The sequence below is a fragment of the Siniperca chuatsi genome, linkage group LG6 (assembly GCF_020085105.1).
Source record: "Siniperca chuatsi isolate FFG_IHB_CAS linkage group LG6, ASM2008510v1, whole genome shotgun sequence".
In the NCBI taxonomy this organism is placed as follows: Eukaryota; Metazoa; Chordata; class Actinopteri; order Centrarchiformes; family Sinipercidae; genus Siniperca; species Siniperca chuatsi.
The window spans coordinates 6,170,616-6,193,557 of record NC_058047.1 but is presented as its reverse complement, the minus strand read 5'-3'; the positions used below and the strand labels follow the sequence as shown (position 1 = coordinate 6,193,557).

Sequence of the window (22,942 nt, the reverse complement as noted above, 5' to 3'; positions counted from 1 at the left end):
AAACTAGCTATTAACAGATACTCAGGCAGATTCCTTCCTGAGGGCAGGGCTTATGAAACACAGAGTAGCTTAAATTTCTAGTTCCCGTCCCATTTTTTCACAATTGAGAATGACTTCTGGATGGGAGCCGAAAGTCTTGATTCTGAAAACAGTGTCCAGATGACTACAACTGAAACCTTTTCTACGATAGAACACTCCTGGACGAATGAGGGACTACACCGTCTCATCTTTTTATGTGTATGCCATTCATGTTTACTTTCTGTCAGATGCAGTGCCACTAAACATACAGTAGGTTATCAGCAGAGCGCTCTTCTCTTGTTCACTATTCCTTCTTTTTCTTTTCTTTTTCTTTTTCTTAACGTGCCAAATCAAGCATCACTGAGGCCGGTGAAAGCTAATGCTGGAATTGCATTATGCATTAATGCATATCAGTTACAGACTTTAAAAAGAGAAAAGAAAAAGCTTGGGGTATGCACTTACAAATTCTTGTTCTCAATGCCTTTTTGTCCAAAAGGACTCTGTAAGAAGAAACTTAGCCTAGTATGCATATTTCTCAAGCAGCATAACAGCAGTGTGTATGATGTACATTTTGAAGCAGCATTAAGCAGTATGTATGTACAGTTACAGCCAAACCCTTTTTTCTATGGGAGGCTTCATGTAGTGTTGTTATCTTCAGTATCCTTTCCCATGTATCCTCCAAACCGATAGTGTGTGTGCCCATATGCATTAATTGTCTTTCTGTGCAGGTTGCAGAGCTTCATTGGCTGGCCCCAATGAAAACCCACACTATGTATGTACATGTCCATGTGTCCGTGTGTGATGACACTTAACTGTTGAAGTGATGGTGTCTCTAAATGTTTTGTAAGCCTTTTTTTCCACTAGCTGGTCTGTGCCAGAGAAGAAAAACAAAAAAATTATCAAGTTTTTGCATCGTTTGTAAGGAAACAAACGAGGGGAAATGGAGGAACTTTTTTCATACATAAGTTGTAAATGTTTTACTTGAAATGTCATGAATCAGAACAGCTGTATTTTGTTGGTTTAAAGTTGAGATAGGGGGGTGCAGTGTCTATTTAGTACTGATTGTGAGAGTGTGTGTGTGTCTTATACTGTACATAAGCACCGAAGGTTGAAGCATTGTGCACAGGCTGTTTGTTTGATACTGGTAGTGAATGTTATTGATGCCACAGTCATGAATTTCAGAGTGAAGACACAATTACTTGAACTAATGAAGGACTTAAGTTTTGCTTGAGTTCAAATTTCTAAGATCAGGTGCTGTGAGAACTATGACGAAGTATCTTACAGGATTTAATAAAATTTAATAAGCTTAGATTTTCAGCCTCAAAATCATAAGAATGACGTCCAGCACCTAAGTGATAGTTCTCACATCTTCTCAGAGCGTGTTTGTGTGTCTGAAAGTTCTCCTGGTCCCTGACTTTGGCACTGAATTGGTGCAGGAATTCTGCAATAATTGTTGCACTAGTTTTTCCTCCTTTAAGTGGAGGCTTTGATGGCACCCGTGCTTTATCCCTTTTAACTGTCAAAAAGCTCAACAATGAAAACACAGGCCCATATATACAAATCTGCTTATCACAGGATCAAGTAAACTGGCTTTGTCTATTTTTGTTACTAAGCCAGCTTGTCTGACTGAGTATCACATAATGATACGTAATCATTGTACAAGAAAGGTGACGTTGAAAATGATCTTGTTTAAGCGCCTTATGTGTGCAGAGAAATACTTATAGATTTTCTGTGAAGTTTAACAGAGGAGGGGAATCCTATTCTCATTCATCTGCTCTTCAGTTTGCACCTGCTAATACAATCATATGATCTGAGATGATTCAGTCATATGATTCCAAGATGAACGGTGGACACAATAACATGAACACCCAGAGAATATAATGCAATTCAATGCAATATCCATGCAGTAAATACTACTTTTGTGAAGCTTATAGTGTTCTGTTTTTGATGACTGTTGTTACTGTTGGACAGGTGTTCACGTTATTGTGTCCACCAGCTGTATGAAAACGGGCCCTGATATTTAGTAAATACGGCCGCATATCGTCATCTGTGTTTCTTTCTGTAAAGCAGTTAAAACATTGTCAAGCCCACAGTTACAGACTGTCCTCATTTTAATACAAATTGTGTTTTTAGAAAGCCTTTGAATGGGGCTTTAAACAGAATGAATGTCGAGGGTTTTAAACTTTTGTGCTTACAAAAAAAAATCAGCATTGGATCAAAGAGCAAATATGACTAATCAGTTATTATTGATCATTTGTGATCATTTTTGAGGCTTCTAAAATGTCCCAAGTTTTCACTTGAAAGAGAAGTATTGGCTAAGTGGTCTGTGGTTTCATGCTCTTTTCTGTATGCAGTGCTCTAAAGTACATTTTAGTCTGTCACTAATATATTTCCAACACACCATGCTGTCAGAACCTTAACCTATACTATGAATGAATGTACAGTGGGCCAATGTATTGTTTTTCACAGCCTACCTGCATGAGATTGGGTAAAGATTAATATTCTTCTTGTTACATTGTGTTTTTTTAGTCTGCTAAGCGGCCATACCGATGTTTATAAATGAATGCCTTAAGTTTGCTCCGTGTAGGGACAGTTTCTAGGACATGTTCATCCTCACAATAACCTGCATTTTTATTTATATTGTATATTGTGTTTTATTTTGGCTCCCTGGTCACAGAGTAAAGGTTTGTACCCTGACTGACCGACTGGTCATCTGAGTGTTCTGTGAAGATGTACAAATAAATTTGTTAAACATTCACCCAGCTGTGTTTGCTCTTGCACTGTCCGCTCTTGCAATTTGATTGTACAGCCTCTTTACAAAATCTTACTTACTTAATGAATAATGTAATGTGTAGTTGAACAAGCATTTTTAAAAGTTTGGTCTGCCATGTTCAACCATAACTTAAATTATTGACTTTGTTTTATTTAAAGGGTCCCCACTGTTTATCTGTTTAAAAGGCGGATTGCTGAAAAGGGAATTTCAGAGAATTTTGATGTTTTTGTGGAGAAGACGACTGTCAGGGACTACAGTGCCAATGTTACTTCACAGGAAAATAGCTTAGTGTTTTTTTCTAAATTGTTTCACATTTGTTGCATTTTTTCCCCCAGCAAAATTGTGAAGTGAATCTGATTCCTTTAAAAACAACAACAACAACATTAAAAGACTGGAAAGATCATTTGGGTCACTAAAAGTGACTTTAAGTGACTGTTAAGGGATGTCATGGGACACAGTGTCAGGTGGGAAAACAGTGTGAACTCTGTATCTTGTGATAAAACAGAGCTTTATATTGTTTGTGGAAGGAGGTGATTACAGGAAATGTTTACTGAAAGAAAAGCATTTTTAATAGGAATTACTGATGAGCTGCATTTATATTCACACATAAAACCAGCACACAGAACAAAGTTTAATTTTATTTTCTTGCAGATTTTTCCCTTTGAGTGGCAGATTTCCATTGTGCTTTTTTCCATTTTCTCACATCTTTAATAAATGGACACTGAAGGCATGTAATCACTCATTACTTTGATTTACTCAAAGGAAACTGACATCAAACTGACACCGGTTTTCCTCTCTTAACCAGCAATTAATATGATAACAGCATCAGGCTCTCATCATTTCAGTCTTTTTTTCGCCCCAGTGCTTTCTGATGAATTACAGGGCCAAACAATGTGTTGCTTTTTCTTTTTTCCCACCTAAACTGGTCATTTTATTAACTTAACCCTTTTGCTTTTATAGTTTTAAATCTGCGTAACACCCCTGAAGATCCCTGCAATGCACCCCAGTATAATTGAGGACTAGTCTACAAAATACCAAAAACAACAAACATCTGTTGGGAGAGCATGACAAATAAGATTATTTTGAATACAAATGTGGTTCTCTTGAGGAAAACCTTATGCCACCAGGTCTGTATTACTGAAGGCCCTGTCTAGTCTGCTGTAGGCTGTGGGGAGGCCACCTCTATGGTTGCCTTCGTAGGAGCTGCAGGCATCGCAAGATCGACTGGATTGAAAGGTTTCCAGGGCTTGGACGGGCAGTGGAAGGGGTTGTCATTCACAGCTTCCGGGGCCACATCAGAGAAGACGGGCAGTTTGGAGACTGTGGTGTCCTCCTCAGAAGATTCTTTTTTAGCTGAAGCCTTGGAGGGGGTTGCTGTGGATGGAGATGAGGAGGGGGAGCCACGTTCCAACAGAATGTTCCTAAGTGGAGACCAGCCAGGAGGACGGCGCCTGGTGAACACCTGAAGAAAAGAATACAGTGTACAACATATGGATTAATGAGTAGACTGATAAACCTTTCTCATTGGCGTGCACCCATGACACTTTACAGTTGAAAACGTTTTCTGACTGAAGAAGTTTTTATTTTAGAGTGAAAGTCTAGCGTAGTTTATTTATTTATTTTAAGGACTGGCAGTAGAATGGTAGTCCTTTTTCTTCAGCATTGTTGGATTTCTAAAAGAGGCAAAATGCTGTTTCATGTATGACTATTTTGTGAAAAGTTGGTCTCACCGAGGGTAGTGCCCCTGGTTCACACTGTATCTGGGCCTGTGGGGGCTCAAGTCTCCATGGTGCGACATCCACTGTAGAGTTACAGTTAGCAAACTCCTGCACACATAAATACACACAGAGGGACACGTCACACGTCAGGCACACATTATGTCAGTAATAATATGTGTTTTGTTTTCATGTTTACCAAATTCTCTTCATCAGGGACACAGAGATCATTGAGGTCCTTGTGTTCGGCCTTGGCGCAGGTGGTCTTCTTCATATCAAATCTCAGCTTGAACCTGAAACCTGCAACCACCTACAGGGATACGTACAGAAAGTAGGTAGAAATGAAACAGAAATTACTCCACTGACATTCCTTCCACTTCCTCTCCCTTCATATCACCCAGTCTCTACCTGTCTGGTGGCGGGGCCGACATTGTGCAGGGTGAACAGGTGAGTAGAGTCAGAGATCGAGTTATACTTGGAGATGGAGACGGAAAGAGGACCCTTAAGATCCTCTGAGTTCTCATCAATGTCCACAGGGCATCCCAAGCAGGAAGCTTTCTCTGGAATGATGTAATCATCTGGAGAGGAGAAAGATTGTGAGCAGAGATAAAGTAAGAAGGCAAAAGGAAGGAGACAGCAGATGGTTTGTGGATCAGGATGTGCGCGACATGATACGCGTGACCTCATAAATGTTGGGCTTTTTAAAAAAACAGTCCCTCAAGGATTTCGAGGGCTTTTTTCTGGGATTGTTGCGGCCTAAAATGCCTGATTTCACAGCAGCTTTTCTAAAAAATTGCAATGCATGTTGTGATTTTTTTTGCCGTTTTTGGCAACGAAATTTGCAAGTGAAAAATAGTTGTGATTTTTTTGTATAATTCATTAAAAATCGAAGGCAACTTGTTCTAGTGAGAATAAAACAGCACTGTTCTAAGCGTTCTAAGAAACTTTATCAAAAGGGCTCAGGATTACAAAAATTCTAACAAAATATGCTTTATTTGTAATTGAAGAAGGGCACCTGGAAAGCAGAAAAATCATTTTGGAGCTCAAACTCAGTCAAAACAGCAAGCACAAAATTATAAAATATTAAAATGCACAGAACATTGATACATGTCAATGACAAAGACAAACCTTGTATTCTTTTCAGTTTCCGTGACAAAATAAAAACACATAATAATAATAAATAAATAATAAAACATTGAGCCGGTTCAAAAGCTAAAGTGCATAGAACCTCACGGTAAATACAGTATAAAACAAATTATCTCAGCGCCTTCATCTAAATATGCTCATAAAACTGAATAGCTTCATTTAGTTCATGTTGATAGACATCCATAACAATGCAAAACCCTGCTTTCTTCTGATTACCATCACTGAATGCAAAAAGACCCCTGCAGGCTTAAGACGTTTCAGCTCCCATTCGGAAGTCATTCTCAATTGTGAAAAAATGGAACGGGAACTCAGAAATTTAAGCTACTCTGTGTTACATAAGCCCTGCCCTCAGGAAGGAGTCTACCTGAGTATCTGTTGATTAGCTAGTTTACCTGAAACTGATCTAATTGTTTCCATGATGGCCCAGTAATCAGTAATCAGGCCTATTGTTTTCTGGCTGCACCTCCCTCATCACTGTTAAGTACCTGATTAGCATATGATTGGCGTGACCAAGGTGCTAATACACTGTGGTAAACTTTGGGCAGATTGAATCTCAGACCACCATTTCTGTTCAAAGAGAGGTTTTCTTTTTTCACAAAAATGGCTTCCTAACACCCCGTTCAAACCAACTCTTCTCTCTACTTGGAATCCTCACCTCGCTGTCTTCAAATGTGTGGTTTGTAGCTGAGTTGGTTTAAACGGGGTGTCAAGGAAGCCATTTTTGTGAAAAAAGCTTAAAGCTTAAATTTCTGAGTTCCCGATCCATTTTTTCACAATTGAGAATGACTTCCGGATGGGAGCCGAAACGTCTTGATTCTGAAAACAGTGTCCAGATGACTACGACTGAAACCTTTTCTACGATAGAACACTCCTGGACGAATGAGGGACTACACCGCCCTCTGCAGGCTTAAAAGTTAAAGTGCACAGAACCTCACAGGAAACATTCAGCATCATTTATGTTGAAAGATGCCAATAACAAAACTTTATGCTTGTACTCCACACCATGTGAAGAATAAATCTAAATCTGAATCCAACATTTTCTTAGCACTTTCATCTACATCTGCTCATAAAACCAAACCATTTAATTTATGTTGACAGATATCCATAACAAATAATGCTAAACCCATAACTGTAAACAAGTAACACAATGCATAAACAAAATGAAATGATGCAGGCTCAGTCAATAAATGTAAAAAACAAACCAAAAAAATCCTGAAACCTGACTAGGCCTCAATGTCCTCTATGTCCTCCTAGGAATCTTCCTCCACTTCAAAAGCCCCACTGGTAAGCCGTTGGTTGTGGTATAGGAAGACCAAGGCTTTGAGGTTGTTGTTGCTTGTAATTGATCTCCTTCAGCTGGACAACATCAGCTTATAGATGCTGTTGCTTCGTTCAGCATCTGCTGAATTTATAATGACATCTTTGGCCAAGACATGGGAAGCCTCTCCTGCAGCCCATCCCAGAACACATCCAAATCCACCACTCCACACGTTGAAGCTCTGAGGGCTGCTGGACCCCGGAGGATGAAGTAGGCTTCCAATTCATCTCTAGGAACCATCACTGAAGCCTGGGATGTATTTGTAGCTGTACACACTGTCATTCATAAACGCAGTGTGACGAGGATCAAACACCCTGACCTCTTGAAGGACATTAATGGCAGGTTGTCCATCTGACATGTACTTGCTGAGTTTCTCCTCTGCATTGTTGTATGCCTGTTCCACTGTGTTGAGGAAGTGTGTCTTGACAGCAAAAGATAGGTCAAGCCCCTCAAAGCAATGGACACATTTCATACTGTAGCTTTTTATTTGCAGCAAAGTTTATCTGCAGTTCCTCCAGGTCAAAAATCTGCTCTGGAAGATGTCCAGAAGCTGAACGATTACTTTGCACTTGCTGATCTGGACCTGCAGACTTTGAGCCATATCTGGATTTTGTAGCATTTGATGTAGTCTCTCCACAGACTGTGTGTGCTTTTACACATCTATGAATAGAATAACAAATGAGTCAAAATTGTGTCAATTGTGTCTGGATGCAACAGCCTCTGTCATGGTGATTTGGCTTGCCCGTTGTCCATGTGTTTAAGGCATTCTCCGGGTGTGTTTTGCAGTAGAAAAGTGTCAATCGATGATTTTCGTTTGTGTTCCACCACAACGTTGCAAATAGTTTACCCCCGCAACATCAGGGAATTGCCTTACACGGTCTTTAGCAATAATTTTTGTTGGTAAATGTGAGACGTTCGCGTCACACATGTCTGCATCTTCACAACCAGAAACAAGGAATTGAGTTTGGTGACATATTGCAGGAAACTACGATGATTGAGGAAAATCGCGGAAAATTTGGGCAAAATTGCAAGGTCGCGCAGAATTCACAGGGATTGGTTGAATTTGCGTTAATTGTTGCGATCGTGACATTGCAATTTCCTTCCTTAATCCATGCAGGTAAAATACTAAAGCAACTGATGTAACAGTCAGTATAAACCATGCATTCAAGAGCAGCCCTTATTTCCCATCACTGCTACTTCATGGTAGTGTTAACTTTGGTGCTAGGATACTGATTAGCATAGATTTATAAAGTGCTTTCCATTATGAAATAAGTAAAACATAATAAACAGATACAAATAGCACTCAAGATTAAAACATTAAGATAATAAGAAAGGTAATGAGGTTAAAACCAGCACAATCAAATCAATTAATGAAAATAATCCTGTAACGAAGCTACTGTAACAAAGAGTTTCCCTACAGGGATCAATAAAGTATTTCTGATTCTGATTTCTGATAATATTTAAATTGAACTGAAAAGTTTCACCAAATGTAAGAAAATAAGAGATGTGTGATGGAGAGACACTAGTTGTATACAAAGTTGAATTATGTCTTTAAAGGTTGTTCAAACTCTTTGCCATGAGTTTGCTTTTCTAATATCTTTAAGTAAATTAGTAAAAGAAAGCCACATTCTCACCTTTCCTGTGAGTGGGGGTAGTGATTTCTAATAGATTAGCAAAAGATGAGCTGAATGTGCATGATGGAACATAGAATCGTTCAAATTCTGCAATAAAATATCGCCCAAGTCAAGTTACAGCTCTTTGTGTGCAAGAAAGCAACTATAAAATTATTTATTTTTTACAACCTGATAGACAAGTGCATAGGAAAATGAAAGCGTTGAATTCTCAATGAAACATTGGAAGAATAATGTTTTAGTAATGCTGCTGGCATAGTCCAGCTCTAATGACCTCTTACTTCAGTTTTGATCCAGGTAAACATATAGTCTAGTCTATGTCTTTTTTGCATGCGTTCTTCTTCCTTGTAAAAACCTGGCGTCTACATAAGTTAGATAAGATAGATAAGTTTAATGCATTAGGATCATCAGGCGTGGTTGAAACATAAAAATGAGCATCATCAGCATATAGCATATGTGATAATTGATGTTACTGTATGTTGTCTTGTCAAGTAATATTAGGACTAATTATTCATATTCATATTATTCATATGGGGGTAAATCTAGCTTTATTATTGCATGAAGAAAGTGCTGATGCTCCATCCAGCCTGTTTATTTACCTATTTTAACACCACAGGCTTCAAACCACACAACTTTTATTTCTTTGAGGCCATACCCCACTGAAGCAGTTAAATACTGCTTTAATACACAAAGGAAATTTCCAAGCTGAGCCTTAAAAAGTTGCAAAACATTTTGGAAGCTGAACAGAGAAAATTTCTATTTACTGTAGGCTGACAGTGAGCTGGTTAGGCAAACAGATGAAAGTCTAGACTGTCATTGCCATTTATGGTGTTATAAGTTAATATTGTGCTCTCCCTATCTGCAGGTAGTGTTGATATATTACACAATCAGCCCCTCTCTGTAGGCCTATTAATGAGCCACTGGTTCTGCGGTTAATGTCTTAAATGAGGTCCCACGTTGAAAAAGTTATTTTTAAATAATCTTTCTTATTGAGAGTGTTTTGAAAGAATCTTTAAACTTTGTTCAAGTTCCTGGCAAAGTAAAATCACTTGCCCCTTCAGTGTCCCAGATTATTTCTCACTGCTGAAAACATGAGACAAGGCAAGCAAAAGGCTTTATCTTGTATTCTGACTTTCTGTACTTTTGGTAATATTTCATGGAATAGTTAGAAATTTTAGTTTATATGCTATTTTGCTTTCTTGCCGAGAGTAAGAAGAAAAGATTGATACCACTCTCACGTCTCTACAGCAAATACGAAACTACAGCCAGTGGCCAGCTAGCTTAGCTTTGCAGAAAGACTGGAAAAAAAGAGGAAACAGCTAACCTGGCTCTGTCCAAAGGCAACAAGAGCTTACTAAAGCTCCCTAATTAACATGTTATCTCTTTTATCTAATCCATACAAAAGCCAAAGTATAAAAATGTCAAGTTGTGGTTTTACTGGAAGTGATATGCTGGACTATTGGGTTGGGCTGGGAACAGTTGCCAGGCAACCAGTGGACACTCCAGGAAGTCACTGCTCCAGGTCAAGAAATAGTACAGCACATAACCCCCTGTAAAACCACAACTTGATTAGCTTAATCAATTAAGTTTAATTAACTAATTAATTAGTGAGCTTTAGAGATGCTGGTTGGCAGATTTTGTTACCTTTGGACAGAGCAAGGATCGCTGTTTAAGTTAAGTTAACTGTCTACTGGCTCCAGCTTCATATCTAACCTACTGTAGAGACACGAGAGCGGTATCAATCTTCTCATCTAACTTTCTGCAAGAAAGCAAATAAGCCTATTTTCCCAAATGTTGAACAATTTTTTTAAGTAAAATTCTGCTAGTTGTACTTGTGTTGTAACTGTTAAATAACAGGTTGGTTTATCCACCCAAATCCTAATGAGATAATCCTGTTCATTCATTCACTCACCGAGCAGGCAGTCCACCTCTCTAGTGTCTGCTTTGGTCTCTGTCATGTAGACTGTGGCATTGCATGAAATTGGCTTCTGGAGGAATAACAGGATGATGTTAGGATTGTGATTTGTGTTGTTAATACTGTATAATCCAAACTTTTATATTAACTATTGCTACCAACTTTAAGCAATAAAAGGTCCTCCAATCTCTCCCAGTTTTTGACTACACAGGAAATCTATAGCTTTCTTTAAGCATAAGTATCTACATTAGAGATGATTATATTATATTATATATTGTTTTTTCCACAGACATGAATGGAGGGTCACTGCAAAGTTTACATTTGTGACGAACATGAATATCAGTAACTGTATTTAATCTCATCATTTTTACCCTGCGTCCAAAAAGAGAATAGTTGCAGTCTGTCCAGGGTGTGTTGCCCTCAGCTAGACAGTCACTCCTCCTGCTGGTGAACTGCAGCGAGTACACCGAGTCTGAGCCACTCTCTGACTGTAGATAGACACACACACACACACACACACACACACACACACACACACACACACACAAAATCAGTGTGTACCAGAGGTCAAAGTGTCTGAACATGTTTTCCTAGAATTTCTTGGTATTCATCCCACAGTTTAAGTTCCTCTTGTTTTATCACCTTCCAGTTTCAGCTCTGAAATGTGATGTGTGGATTTTTAATGGAAGGAACAACCATCAGATCTATTCACATCTGAATATTTAACACAACACTATATTCAATAAACGTTGATTTACTTATAGAAGAACGACTTTGAATTACTGGCACATTACATCAATTTTGTGCAACTTTATACTTTCACTTAATTTCAGATGGAAATATTGTACTTTTAAAATGCTACATTTGTACACTATATTTGTCTGGCAGGCACTGTAGGTATTAGTTATCGCTATTATTATTATTATTATTATTAAGGCTATACAGGAAAAACATGCAACAAGCTCATAAAATTGTATGCATTGGCAAGTGTAATTAAAACCACTGAGACATAAAGGCAGAATTGGTATGAAAATTATGTTTTTGTTCATATTTTCTATAGGCAGTATTAAACAATCAAGAATTAAAATGTTTCGTTTTGTACATTAAACCGTTATTTCTGTTTGATTTGTAGTGACTGTTTGAGTCTTATAAGGGGTCTTGATGACTGTATACAAATATACTGAGACCAAGCAGGTCAGGTGAATATGCAGAAAGCCACATCTTTTTGCAATCACTGTACCTTGCTGGCTGTTAGTATCTGAAAGAGTGCCAGCTTGTGTCCGGTGCTCAACCTCTCATTGAACTTGTGCACAGCGCTGTTGACAGCCTTCTCTACCGATGGGTCGTCACAGAAGATCAGGACGCCGGGCTGGACCTCAATTGCATCCTGGAAGAGGAGAATTATGACGAAAACAGAAGAAAATGCATTTCTGCTGCACAAGATTAGGTCTGACTTTTCTCCAGTCTTTGCTTTTGCTTGTAAAATGCTGACAGTCTTAAATTTTCAGGCCTATCATTTTGTTTTTAACTAAACCATCTGAGAAGGCAAAGTACTCTTTGATCAAAGTGTTGACAGCTCATAAACATATGCAACCTGTGACAAGCAGTGGTGGAAAGTAACAAAGTACATTTACTCAAAACTTTTGTACTTCACCAGAGTATTTCCATCTTCTGCTACTTTATACATCTACGGCACTTTTTTCTCCCCTACATTTATCTGACAGCTATATTTACTAGTTACTTTTCAGGTTAAATTTTACATACAAAACATATGATCATCTTATGGAATATGATGCTTTGCCATAGATAAACTGCCCAAACGTATATGAGGTAGTTAAACTTAACTACAACATTAAAATGCTTTTTACATGTTATTGCATTACTAATATGAATTCAATTATATATATATATTGAACCCTCAAGCTCCCAGGCCTCTGATAGAGGACCCGAGCTCGAAGGATGAGACCACCCGCGGAGGGTGAAGGACAAAGTTTTTTATATCTTCTAAAGGGACGATTTTGCTGCTTAATGACCACTTTTACTTTTGATACTTTAAGTACATTAGTGCTGACAATACCTGCATGAAGGACCTGTAATGGAATATTTTCTTGGTGTGGTATTGCTACTTTTAATTAAATAAAAGACCTGAACACTTCTTCCACCACTCTGTACGTTGACATTGCTTCATTTTAAAGGGTCACAGGCCTAAAAAGGTTGTGACACATAATGATCCAAATTTGTAGCCGTCAGATAAATCATGCTTGTAATCCAATGATGGAAATAAGTAACTAAGTATATTTACTTACAATTTTGAGAAACTTTATTTATGTAGTATTCTGATTTTATGCTACTTTATGTTTATCCTCCACTACATTTCAGAGGAAAATATTTACCTTTTTAATCAGCTACATTTATCTGATAGCTACAGTTACTGGTTACTTTTCACATTACCATTTGCAAGAAACGTGAGCAGCTTACAAAATATGATGCATTTTTATAAAGTAGTTTAGCAGTTAGCCCCACTTCCACAAGCGACAACATTAAAAAGCTGCATACAAGATACTGCATCAATAATAATATCCATTTATATAATACTGTATATATAATATAATAACCTAACAGTGGCCATATTGCATTATGAGTACTTTTACTTTTGATACTTTGCTGCTGATTCTGTTCTTTTACTTAAGTAAAGTTCTGAATTACTTGTAATGGAGTATATATTATAGTGTGGTATTACTACTTTTACTTAAGTAAAGGACATGAACACATCCACCACTGCTGTAACACTTTGCAGCCTAATAGTTAAACTGTTCTCACGGTGTAATCTAGATTTACCAGAATACCAGAAAACCAGTTAGAAGTTATGATTACCTGCCCAAAGACTGAGCTGTGGAGGCACAGGAGGCCCAGCACACACAGCCCCACTCCGCTCCTCATCGTCTGATCCTGATGGATGTTTGACTCTGCTCTGCTACAAGGAAAATAAATGGCAAATATCACACCAGTTCATGAACACTTTCAGCCACAGTTTATCAATGTAATGTAAGTGCATTTCATGTCCAAACTCTGGCAGCGTTAGCTGGATCAATCTCAGATTTCCTATTTGTGGCTGTAAAATTCCAAACAGTTCTTTAATGTAAAAACTTAGTGATACAGTACTTACAGTTTCTGCAGGTGGAGGCCTGCTGTCGATTCTGCCAGGCTTGAAGAGGAAAAACTTAAATCCTCTCCACACAAGGATGGACGACTGAGTGAAGTTCTCCTGAAACTGTAGGTGGAAATCCTGAGAAAAATGACAACACACTGATAGACACATACACAGAGGACAGGAGGGCACAGAGGACACACATACACACACACACACACACACTAAGGCTCAAAACGCTCAGTCGGTAAAAGGAGAGTAAATGTTTGCTGTTTTGTTTGCCCTCCTACCTGTCGAGTCAATACAACAATCAGTATCAGAGAGACAGGAGAACATGTAAGGAGATGAACTTACTTCCTTCATTAGTGACTTTGAAAGAGTAAAATCTCTCCTACCTCCACACACACATACTCACTAATGAAACCACTTAAAGTTTATTTGCACTGACTGTATAGTAGCAAAATATTTAGGTAGTTTAGGAGCCTGTGTGTGTGTGTGTGTGTGTGTGTGTGTGTGTGTGTGTGTGTGTGTGTGTGTATGTGTGTGTGCTCAGTGTATGTTTTGTGTGTTTTAGCTGGTACTTTGTCCTTCTCGACCTTTAGCCTTCACCACTCTGATTTCCCCACTGCTCCTCTGTGAAATGCAGTGAAATGTGCTCAGATGTTACACTCCATATTATAGATGTATCATACAGACATTGTGTTTGCCTTGTCTGTGTTCACCAAGTACAGCAACTTACCTGTGAACTGATGACAACATGCTAAAATCTTCCATGTGTCCCTGGCTGATTCATGGCTCTATTGCACTTAAGGAACCACTTTAGCTCCATCATGTACAGCTCTGTAATGATAGATACAAAGTAAGTCCTTACATATATTTTGGAGGCCGTAAAGAAAAAAAGAATTGTGATTGTGTAAAAATCTAGAAAAGAGCAGATTTATAAGAGCATAATTCTGCCCTCTTGTGGTTCCACATGCACCAAGAAATACGGCGCTATTAGGCATCACATCTACACTATAAGCCAGTGGTTCCCAACATAGGGGTCGAGTTAAATCTGAGTGGCCACAAGATGCAGGAGAGGAGAGGCGAAAAAACTGATTCCTAGAACAAAAAGTCTTTCTTATTTTTTAAAAACCTTCCTCTAATCTTTGATTTTTTGTCTTTTGAATTATTGACTTATTTCACCTCTTCAGGACTCTAAGAAACATTCAAATAAAAACAAATAAGTTCAATTTTAGATGGGTTGAGTAAGGCAAGGCAATTTTATGTATATAGCACATTTCGTTACAGGTAAACTCAATGTGCTTCACGTTAAAGTGCATACAACAACAAGTGAGATTATAATAAATAAAATACATACAATAACACCATCTGGGTGGTCCTGAATGTCCCCCTCCTGGTGCTCTAAGCAAAGCAAAACACTGTTGACCCTGATCTGAAAGAAACCACACATGTAGCTTTTAGCTCTGCTGTGTTGTGTATCTGCTGACTGCTAATTAGAAGAAAACCTTATATAATATTTAAAAATATAACATGTACATTTACTAGCGTTCATCTTTTAACTTGACCCTTAGAAGAGCAAGATGTGGACTGAGATTACTGTTGCTGTACAGTAAGGGACTTCATTAGGAGTTTATTTTATCATTATAGTATGTTTTGTAAAGTTAGAGTTATGTGCAGACTAGTCTTTGACTCATCAGCTTTTCCCACAGGCCGAGAGGATCAATAGTCACCATCGGAGGTGACATTTCAATGCTGAGAGAAGCAGCGGCCTCTACACCGCCTCCTGTGACACTTCACTTCCTCTGCACGGTTTATTTAGGTGTTAAGGTATTCAACAGTTTCACATTCACAAGTCAAACCACAACTGCAGCACTCATACTGCCCTTATCATCTAGGACTGTAGCATTATACTCTATTCTATTATTTTCTTTACTAACTATGAAGCTAAGGGGTCACACAGTTGGGTGGTCTCTTTTCTTCCTGGCTGCTATTATTCCAGGTAAGTTTGATAATATTCAAATCTTATTTCGCCCTCAGATAATGGACTCTAAACTCTCTCGGCAGACTGTTCTTTGTCTTCTCTCTGTAACTCAAAATATTCTGTATTTAATGGGAGACTTTTGACAGAGGAATAGTGAAGGGTTCCACACCCTTACCACCCAAGTTTTTCACTTTGAACTCCCATTCTGTATTTATGTGCACACATGAAAGAAGGTCAATAATGATGGGAGTGAATCTGTGATTGGGACATTTCTAATGATTATTTATTCATTTATCTTTGATAGTTTGAAATGAAATGGTGGACTTCATAATGTTGTGTTAACTTCTCTTTAAAGAATGATATTTCCTTGTATGATGTGAGCGCTGTCTGTTCTGTGAAGCTATTCTGGTTTCCTCTCACACACAGTCATCTTTGGTTTGGTGGTCTTTAGTGGTCTCACATTTTCCATCTTACTCAGTCTGTAGTTTAACAGACATCAACATGTGATATGACAATGATCAGAGCCATTTCATGTAGTACAGCATTGATAACACTACATCAAATATTTTAGAAATGGAGGTTGTTAAAGATAAGGAAATTTTGTCAAAAAATGTGAAAAATTCAATTCAGCTTTCAAGCTGTTTTTTTAATTAAGTGCCATTGTTAAAAGACTGCAATTGTGACACCTAGGTGTAATTACTGTAGACAAAGGTCAAGACTCATTTTTACTATATAATTACATATCCCAAAAATGTATTTTCAGTCGTGTCTTGTTGAAAAGTGGACAAAGCTGAGAACAAAAATGTTAAATGGGATTTTTCCATTGGCTTTACACTTTCTGCAACATTTGCTGTTCCAAGAATCTGTTAACCCTCATCCTACCAACATATTTAACATACAAGGACTACCGACAAGAATAAACTACTGTAAGAAACAACCATCATAGCAACTCAAAACATTATTAGTTATGTAATTAATTTCATCTGAAAAAATACATGAGCTTCTCCTTGCATACCCCTCCTTCTGGCCCTCTCATGTCCTGATCATGCTCTGATTGCATGTCAATCGCATGCATGACACACTATTTTACAGTCTTATCTTGTATAACACATAAACATTGAATTTGATAGCCATAAAACATTTTATTATAAAAATATGTATTGTCGACAGAGCACATGAGATAATCTGTCTCCTTCTAAATGACTGACAGAGTGCCCCTACCCTCCCGATGGTGTTAAATTAGAACCCATGGCAAACATGAAGTCAATAAATAGTTCCATCTATTAAAACTGCATAGGCAGAATTGGGTGCTTTTGTCTGGGGTCAAATACATTGGTATTTTCAAAAAGCACTAATTCAAACAGGAACAGAAAACAAGAGATGATGTCATTAGGAACAACTTGATTGACAAAGTCATAAAAAATTGGAATAATAGAATAAAGCACCTGTGGGATATGACAAAAAGTATACCTCTGGGGTCTGCTGTTGCCCATCGGTAGGATGAGGGTTAAAGCTCAAATTTTTTTAATAGGAATTTGCCCCACTAAGGTATAATATATACTAAGACTCGTCTGGCATTATTACCTATTCTTGTGGCCCTGTCTTTTAGATGGGCCCTGCGTCAAAATCCACTTTATATTCTGCTCTAATGGTGAATATTCCTCATTCAAATTGTGTTTAATCAGATTGTAATGCAGTTATTGACACACAGAAAACCTGGAGCCATGTGATATATTCCAGCATGTTGAAGTGCTGACTGGTTTCTGGGTCTCTGGACAATTAACTAAATTGCATGTGTAGTCTGCTGTGTGCACTGGACTTAATCTTCTTCCCATTTTGTGCCATAAAGCAATGCAGCAGTTTGCAAACTACAAACTAATTTATTTATTTTGAAATGCAAGCTTTGTATATAACAATAAAAAAATCAGGTGATAAACACACATTGAGAGTGACATGTCTCTTCCTTCACCAGGTCTCCACCTCCAGAGAAATGGCAGCTCCGTCCAGCCTGCCTCTGACTCTGAGCTGCCCTCTGAGGCTCAGATCTACCAACCGGTCTTGCAGCCCTCTGAGGCCATTCCTCCAATAGGTACACACCAACGCCAGACCAGATTTATTACAAAAGCACCAGTTTCTGTAGCCCATCTATTGTAGAAAGAATCACAAAGATGTTGATAAATTGGCATGAGTAGTGACAGATATAAGACAAGCTGCAGTATAAGAGCATAAACGCAGTATGAAGCACACAAAACTGAAATATATACAAGCATTTTCTGAAGAAAATACCCGTTGCTATCATGCTGATTGGCTCGATTTTTGTGTAGCTTTTTGAAGATGGTTGGCACTGTGAACATGAAAACTCATTAACGTGCTTTGTAACCTAAAGGCTGTGAAAGCTGTTACTGGAAGTAAATTTCCACTCGATAGCTGAGATATTTCAACAACATAGCTGTCTATAGGATTTCTTATTAAACTTAACTTTAATCAATAATAAAAGTTTAAAACAAATTACACACAATTTGATATGTGAAACATCTTGTTAGCATAAAAACTGTGAGATACAATCTAAAAAAATAAAAAAAATTCTATTGATCATTAACTATTTACATTTTGACATATTTGACAACACTAACAATGCCAGTATCAGATACATGCAGTGTAAAGCCCTACATTTACAGCATTACTAGGACATAACACTATTGCATTCCCTTGAGATAATACATTAATTATCTGCACCACAGTTAGTTTACTTGCATTTTAAGATAACTGGGTTCACAGTTCAGTTTTACTGTAAAACATTAACAGTGTAAAAGGAAAGTAAAAAAATGTGGTGGCTTCGCTGGCTGCAACAACACAATCACATCTTTTCCTCATGACTCATAGAGAACTTCAAGTGTGACAGTTGGTAAAGACTGAAAGTGACAAAATAAAATGTTTGGAAGTTATAGATAATATTACATAATAATTGTGTGCAACTTAAAACTTACATTACATTTGGTATTTGTCTGGTGTATCTGTGTGTGTTAATGTATGTGTGTGTGCTTTGTGCACAGGGACCTACATGCTGAAAAACCTTGCTGGGAAACCCTGCATCAAAGCCACCATGGGAGTAGAGTACATTGTCATCGAAAAGAAGGTTAGAGGCTGTGACGAGCTCAGCACTGTGTGTGTGTGTGTGTGTGTGTGTGTGTGTGTGCATCTGTCAGGGTTCATTTATGAATAGTGTGCTGTGTGTTTGCTGTATCTGTGTAATTTTCTAATATTTCAGCACTTTTTGCAGAAAGTGTGTGTTTGTGTCAGCGTCTCTTTGTGAGGTGTCACAAGTTGGTTTCACTGTTCAAACTGTTAAAATCTAAAACTGCCATCAGCTCTTTTTTAAAATAAATGAAAAACGTGCATTCAATTGACATATTTACATATATATGCATACCCTCACACTGTATGTCTCCAATGTAAGTGATGAGTGTTATTAGAGTGAAAAGTTTGGCAAAAGTTAAAAAATAAATAGAGAAGAAACACTGACTTGTCTAATGATATAAAGTATTTACCTCCTGTGTGCTTTCAGAAGACTTGGTATTTCAGCCTGGACCCCTCCAGGGTCAGCACCAGTGGTTACTGTGGCAAAGAAACTGCTCTTCTCTCTCTCACACTGCCAGACAATGCTGCCAGTCTGCAGGTCACCTTCAGGAAGGTACAACACATTTAACAACAAAACTCACATATTCCTTTCTGTGTGAAGTTTGCATGTTGTGGAATGCAACTAAGTACTTTTACTCAAGAACTGTACTTAAGTAGCTACAAATTTGAGGTACTTGTACTTTCCTTGAGTATTTCCTTTCTACTTCTACTCCATTACATCTCAGAGGCAAATATTGTACTTTTTACTCCACTACATTTGTCTGACAGCTTTAGTTACTTGTTACTTTTCATATTAAATTTTTTCATACCCTTCTTGTCCAGTAAAAAAACATATATCTCCAAATTAGGTGATTTTGAATTAGATTTTTCTGATAAATCAAAGTATTTATTGGTGGGATGAGAAGATTCTTCTACTTCTTATGTTAAATAAACTATTTTAAACCCCCCTTGGATTAGCTGGAAAATGATATGTCAATGCAACAAACATATGATGATCCTATAGAATATGATGCATTGCTGCAGATTAAACTAACAGTATATGAAGTTGTTCAAATTAGTTCAAGCTTAAACTACTATAGTAAAATGCAACACACACATTAATGCAGCAGTAATATTAATCCAGAAATATCAGATAGTAAAACTCTGACAGGGACCATTTTACTGCAGAATGAGTACTTTTACTTTTGATATTTAGTAAGTAAATGTTGCTGATAATACTTACATACTTTCACTTACTTAAAGGTAAGCTTTTAAATGCAGGACTTTTAATTGTAGATAAGTATTTTCACAGTGGGGCATTCAGAATCAGGAATACTCCGAAATCAGAAATACTTTATTGATCCCCGAGGGGAAACTCTTCAATTATTAATACTATTAGTAAGGGATCTGAGTATTTCTTCCACCACTGCATGCAGGTTAGGGTAACTGGCAACTGTAAATTCATGGTAGGCATCATTGTGACGCTGAATGGTGGTCTGACTTTATGTGTTCAGGGTGTCCAGAGACATTTAACACCATACTGCACATATTCCTGTAATGCAAAATAATCAGTAGCTCATGTTTTTACCTAGTTTAACAACCATCTGTCTTTTTTATTTAAACATTTGTTAACTGTTCACATCAACACGCGATGGGAAATTCAGTTATGTCAAGAAAAACAGTGATATTTCAAGTTTTAAGAAATCACTTTGTCTTTTGCTCTTTATGGAAAACAAAAAATCAAGAAATATAGTGTCCACGTTAATTTCATTCAAACTACTGTAGTCATAGGAACATAATCCATTCACACAGCGCATCCGTGAGTCTTCCAGGTTCATTAGATCAAAACGTTCACAACAAATGATGAAATGATTTTCTTTTACTTGGAAAAAGGTGTATATTTTTCCAGAATTTCAGGGGATTTCATCTTCAATATCTGTATTTTTGCCTCCAGGAAAAGAATCTTTTCTATGTTACCAAGCTGACTGTCCATGTGTCTCCTCTTCCTGTCTGCCAAGGATGTGCAAGTAAGATCAGAGAGCAAGAGAAAAAGAGAGAAGGCAGATAACATACAGCTGGTATTTCTGATTTGGAACAATGACCTGCAAACACTGAGAATGTAATTGTCCCTGTCTTACATCCTCTTCCTCCCAGATAAGACTTACTCGGGTTTGGTGGCCCATGACAAGCTCTTCACAGCAGCCAATGGGCAGAGCTTCAAGTGCAAATCTGAGAATCTGCTTCTGATGTCGTCTGAGCTGCAGATCAAGCTGGTTCCTCTGCAGATGCAGGCCTTCACTCTGCCCAAAGGACAGTATGGAAAAGGTGACTGAGCTGTCATTTGTGTTCAGTGATGCAGGGGTAAATGCTCCACAAATTTAAATGAGTGTAGGTGGTTTAATCCTTCTCTATTAGATACATATATATAAGCTGCTAACACTCTAATAAATATTATTGTTTTGTGAAGACAAGGACCAAATTCACAATGCTCGGTTAAAAGTAAACCAACACTTGTATAGCACACAAGTTGATTGATTTATAATTCTCTTTATTGGACACCTTCAGCTAAGCATAATGGTCTTGTCGGTGCTTCCTCTCTGGTGTTCATACCAAGTAAAAACACAAATAAATGAATATGCAAGTTTTGCAAGTTTTTTCATGCATAAAATCACATACATTTTCATATCCATAAACCTTTGTGTGTTTTCAGCCTGTTTTCTACAGCTGGATCAGGTTATGGTCTTGCTTTAAAACACTTTTAAAAACATCTACAGCTGCCAAAAGCAGAAAATTGTGCCAGATAAAATAAATAACATCTGATGGAAAGCCTGGTTGGTGACCCTTTTTTATTGAGAAGCTACGTCTGTCTGGATATACTGTGAGCATCCCATTTTTGAGGATGAGATTTTTGCAAGTCAGAAATGGTTTTGGACGGTGTGATAATTTGTCCCATTGGACAGTGAGAATCTGTTTCAGAAAGAGTAAATCTACTGAAACTAAAGCTAATGGTTTGGTGAAGCTGTGCACGATCATAAACGATGGGAGACAATTCTTCTAAAAGCAGTGGACCTATTTCTTGGAACAGGATACCTGAGTGGTTCAAGTGATTAATGAAACACATAAACAAGAATTAAAAATCAAAGTACTGCCACAACAGCATTTCAGATTCCATATAAAGGAATGCCATGATACAGAATTTCCTCATATGTCTACTTAAATCAAGGTCCTTATTCTCCAATTCCTTCTTCTTTCTGCATTTTGCTCTCCTCCTGTCTTGTGTTTCAGAGGTGGAGTGTTGGGCCGACTATAACAAGCGGGTTATTCCCATAATCGTCGGGGCCACGGTGGTGTGTCTCATTCTGATTGCTGTGCTGACCTTCCTGTTCATCAAAGACCGCCACAGACAAGGATACGACAGGATCTGAGCTTGTTGTGAAACTGGATGGAGATTTACCCCATCTTATAGAATATTTCATACTGTTACAAAAAGTTCTCTCCTTAACCTGAATGTAACTTTGTGCTCCTGGCAAAAGAGGTCTACTGTCTAATATTTAAACAATACATGTAAACAATGTTGTTACATTTATTTATTTAACTATTCTTTCTTTGATTTTTTCATTATTATTTTCTATCTTCCAGTCTCTTGGAACTACTTGCATTTCATTTCACTTTCCTTCTGCTTTCAGAGATAACTTTTCTTTTCTGATGTTTGTTGTATATATATATATATATATATATATATATATATATATATATATATATATATATATATATATATATATAGCCCTTAATTACACAAGCAATATAAATGAACCAAATTATTGTATAATGTGATTTATCACAATATAACTCTTTAACCTACATGGCAGGGATACTGCAGAATGAACATCACAGTTAATTAGTTCAAGTTTTGCAGCTTAGTCAGCCTTTATCAGTCTGTAGTATGTTGGCTATAGTGAACTATTTTGTTTTTAACTGCAAAAGTTATACATAACTCAAAAATATTATAATTTAGCTATTATAGTTGTTGAATGCTTAATTTGTCAACATATTTCTGTTTCAGAATATCTATATTGCTTTACAAGCAATTTTTCTCGTTTGTAAAATAAAATGAGTTTTATTTTATCATTGTGAGTGTGATTTTTCTTTATTAACTATGATTCACCACCATCACCAC

The 22,942-nt window shown here is 37.4% G+C and overlaps 2 protein-coding genes across 4 annotated transcripts; one reads left to right on the top strand and one right to left on the bottom strand.

Annotated features, from left to right (window-relative positions):
* Positions 1-3,409: 3,409 nt before the first annotated feature.
* Positions 3,410-14,042, bottom strand: kng1 (kininogen 1). Of its 2 annotated transcripts, none has more exons than XM_044200621.1 (10): positions 14,019-14,042; positions 13,683-13,822; positions 13,391-13,490; positions 11,757-11,903; positions 10,888-11,004; positions 10,514-10,589; positions 4,915-5,084; positions 4,706-4,816; positions 4,522-4,617; positions 3,410-4,253 (listed from the first exon to the last, which is right to left on the bottom strand). In XM_044200621.1, exons 1-10 carry the CDS (start codon positions 14,025-14,027, stop codon positions 3,942-3,944), a joined length of 1,278 nt encoding a protein of 425 aa, XP_044056556.1. In that variant the 5' UTR covers positions 14,028-14,042; the 3' UTR covers positions 3,410-3,941. The 2 variants fall into 2 exon arrangements, with proteins under 2 accessions (XP_044056556.1, XP_044056557.1); XM_044200622.1 differs by having other exon boundaries at positions 13,391-13,487.
* Positions 14,043-15,515: 1,473 nt separating this feature from the next.
* LOC122878040 (lysosome-associated membrane glycoprotein 3) lies at positions 15,516-22,890 on the top strand. 2 transcript variants are annotated; one of them, XM_044200356.1, is made up of 7 exons: positions 15,516-15,666; positions 17,621-17,737; positions 18,702-18,784; positions 19,214-19,339; positions 20,720-20,792; positions 20,920-21,090; positions 22,051-22,890. In XM_044200356.1, the coding sequence occupies exons 1-7, from the start codon at positions 15,606-15,608 to the stop codon at positions 22,188-22,190; spliced, it is 771 nt and encodes a 256-aa protein (XP_044056291.1). In that variant the 5' UTR covers positions 15,516-15,605; the 3' UTR covers positions 22,191-22,890. The 2 variants fall into 2 exon arrangements, with proteins under 2 accessions (XP_044056291.1, XP_044056292.1); XM_044200357.1 differs by having other exon boundaries at positions 15,518-15,666; positions 19,217-19,339.
* The last annotated feature ends 52 nt before the right edge of the window (positions 22,891-22,942 follow it).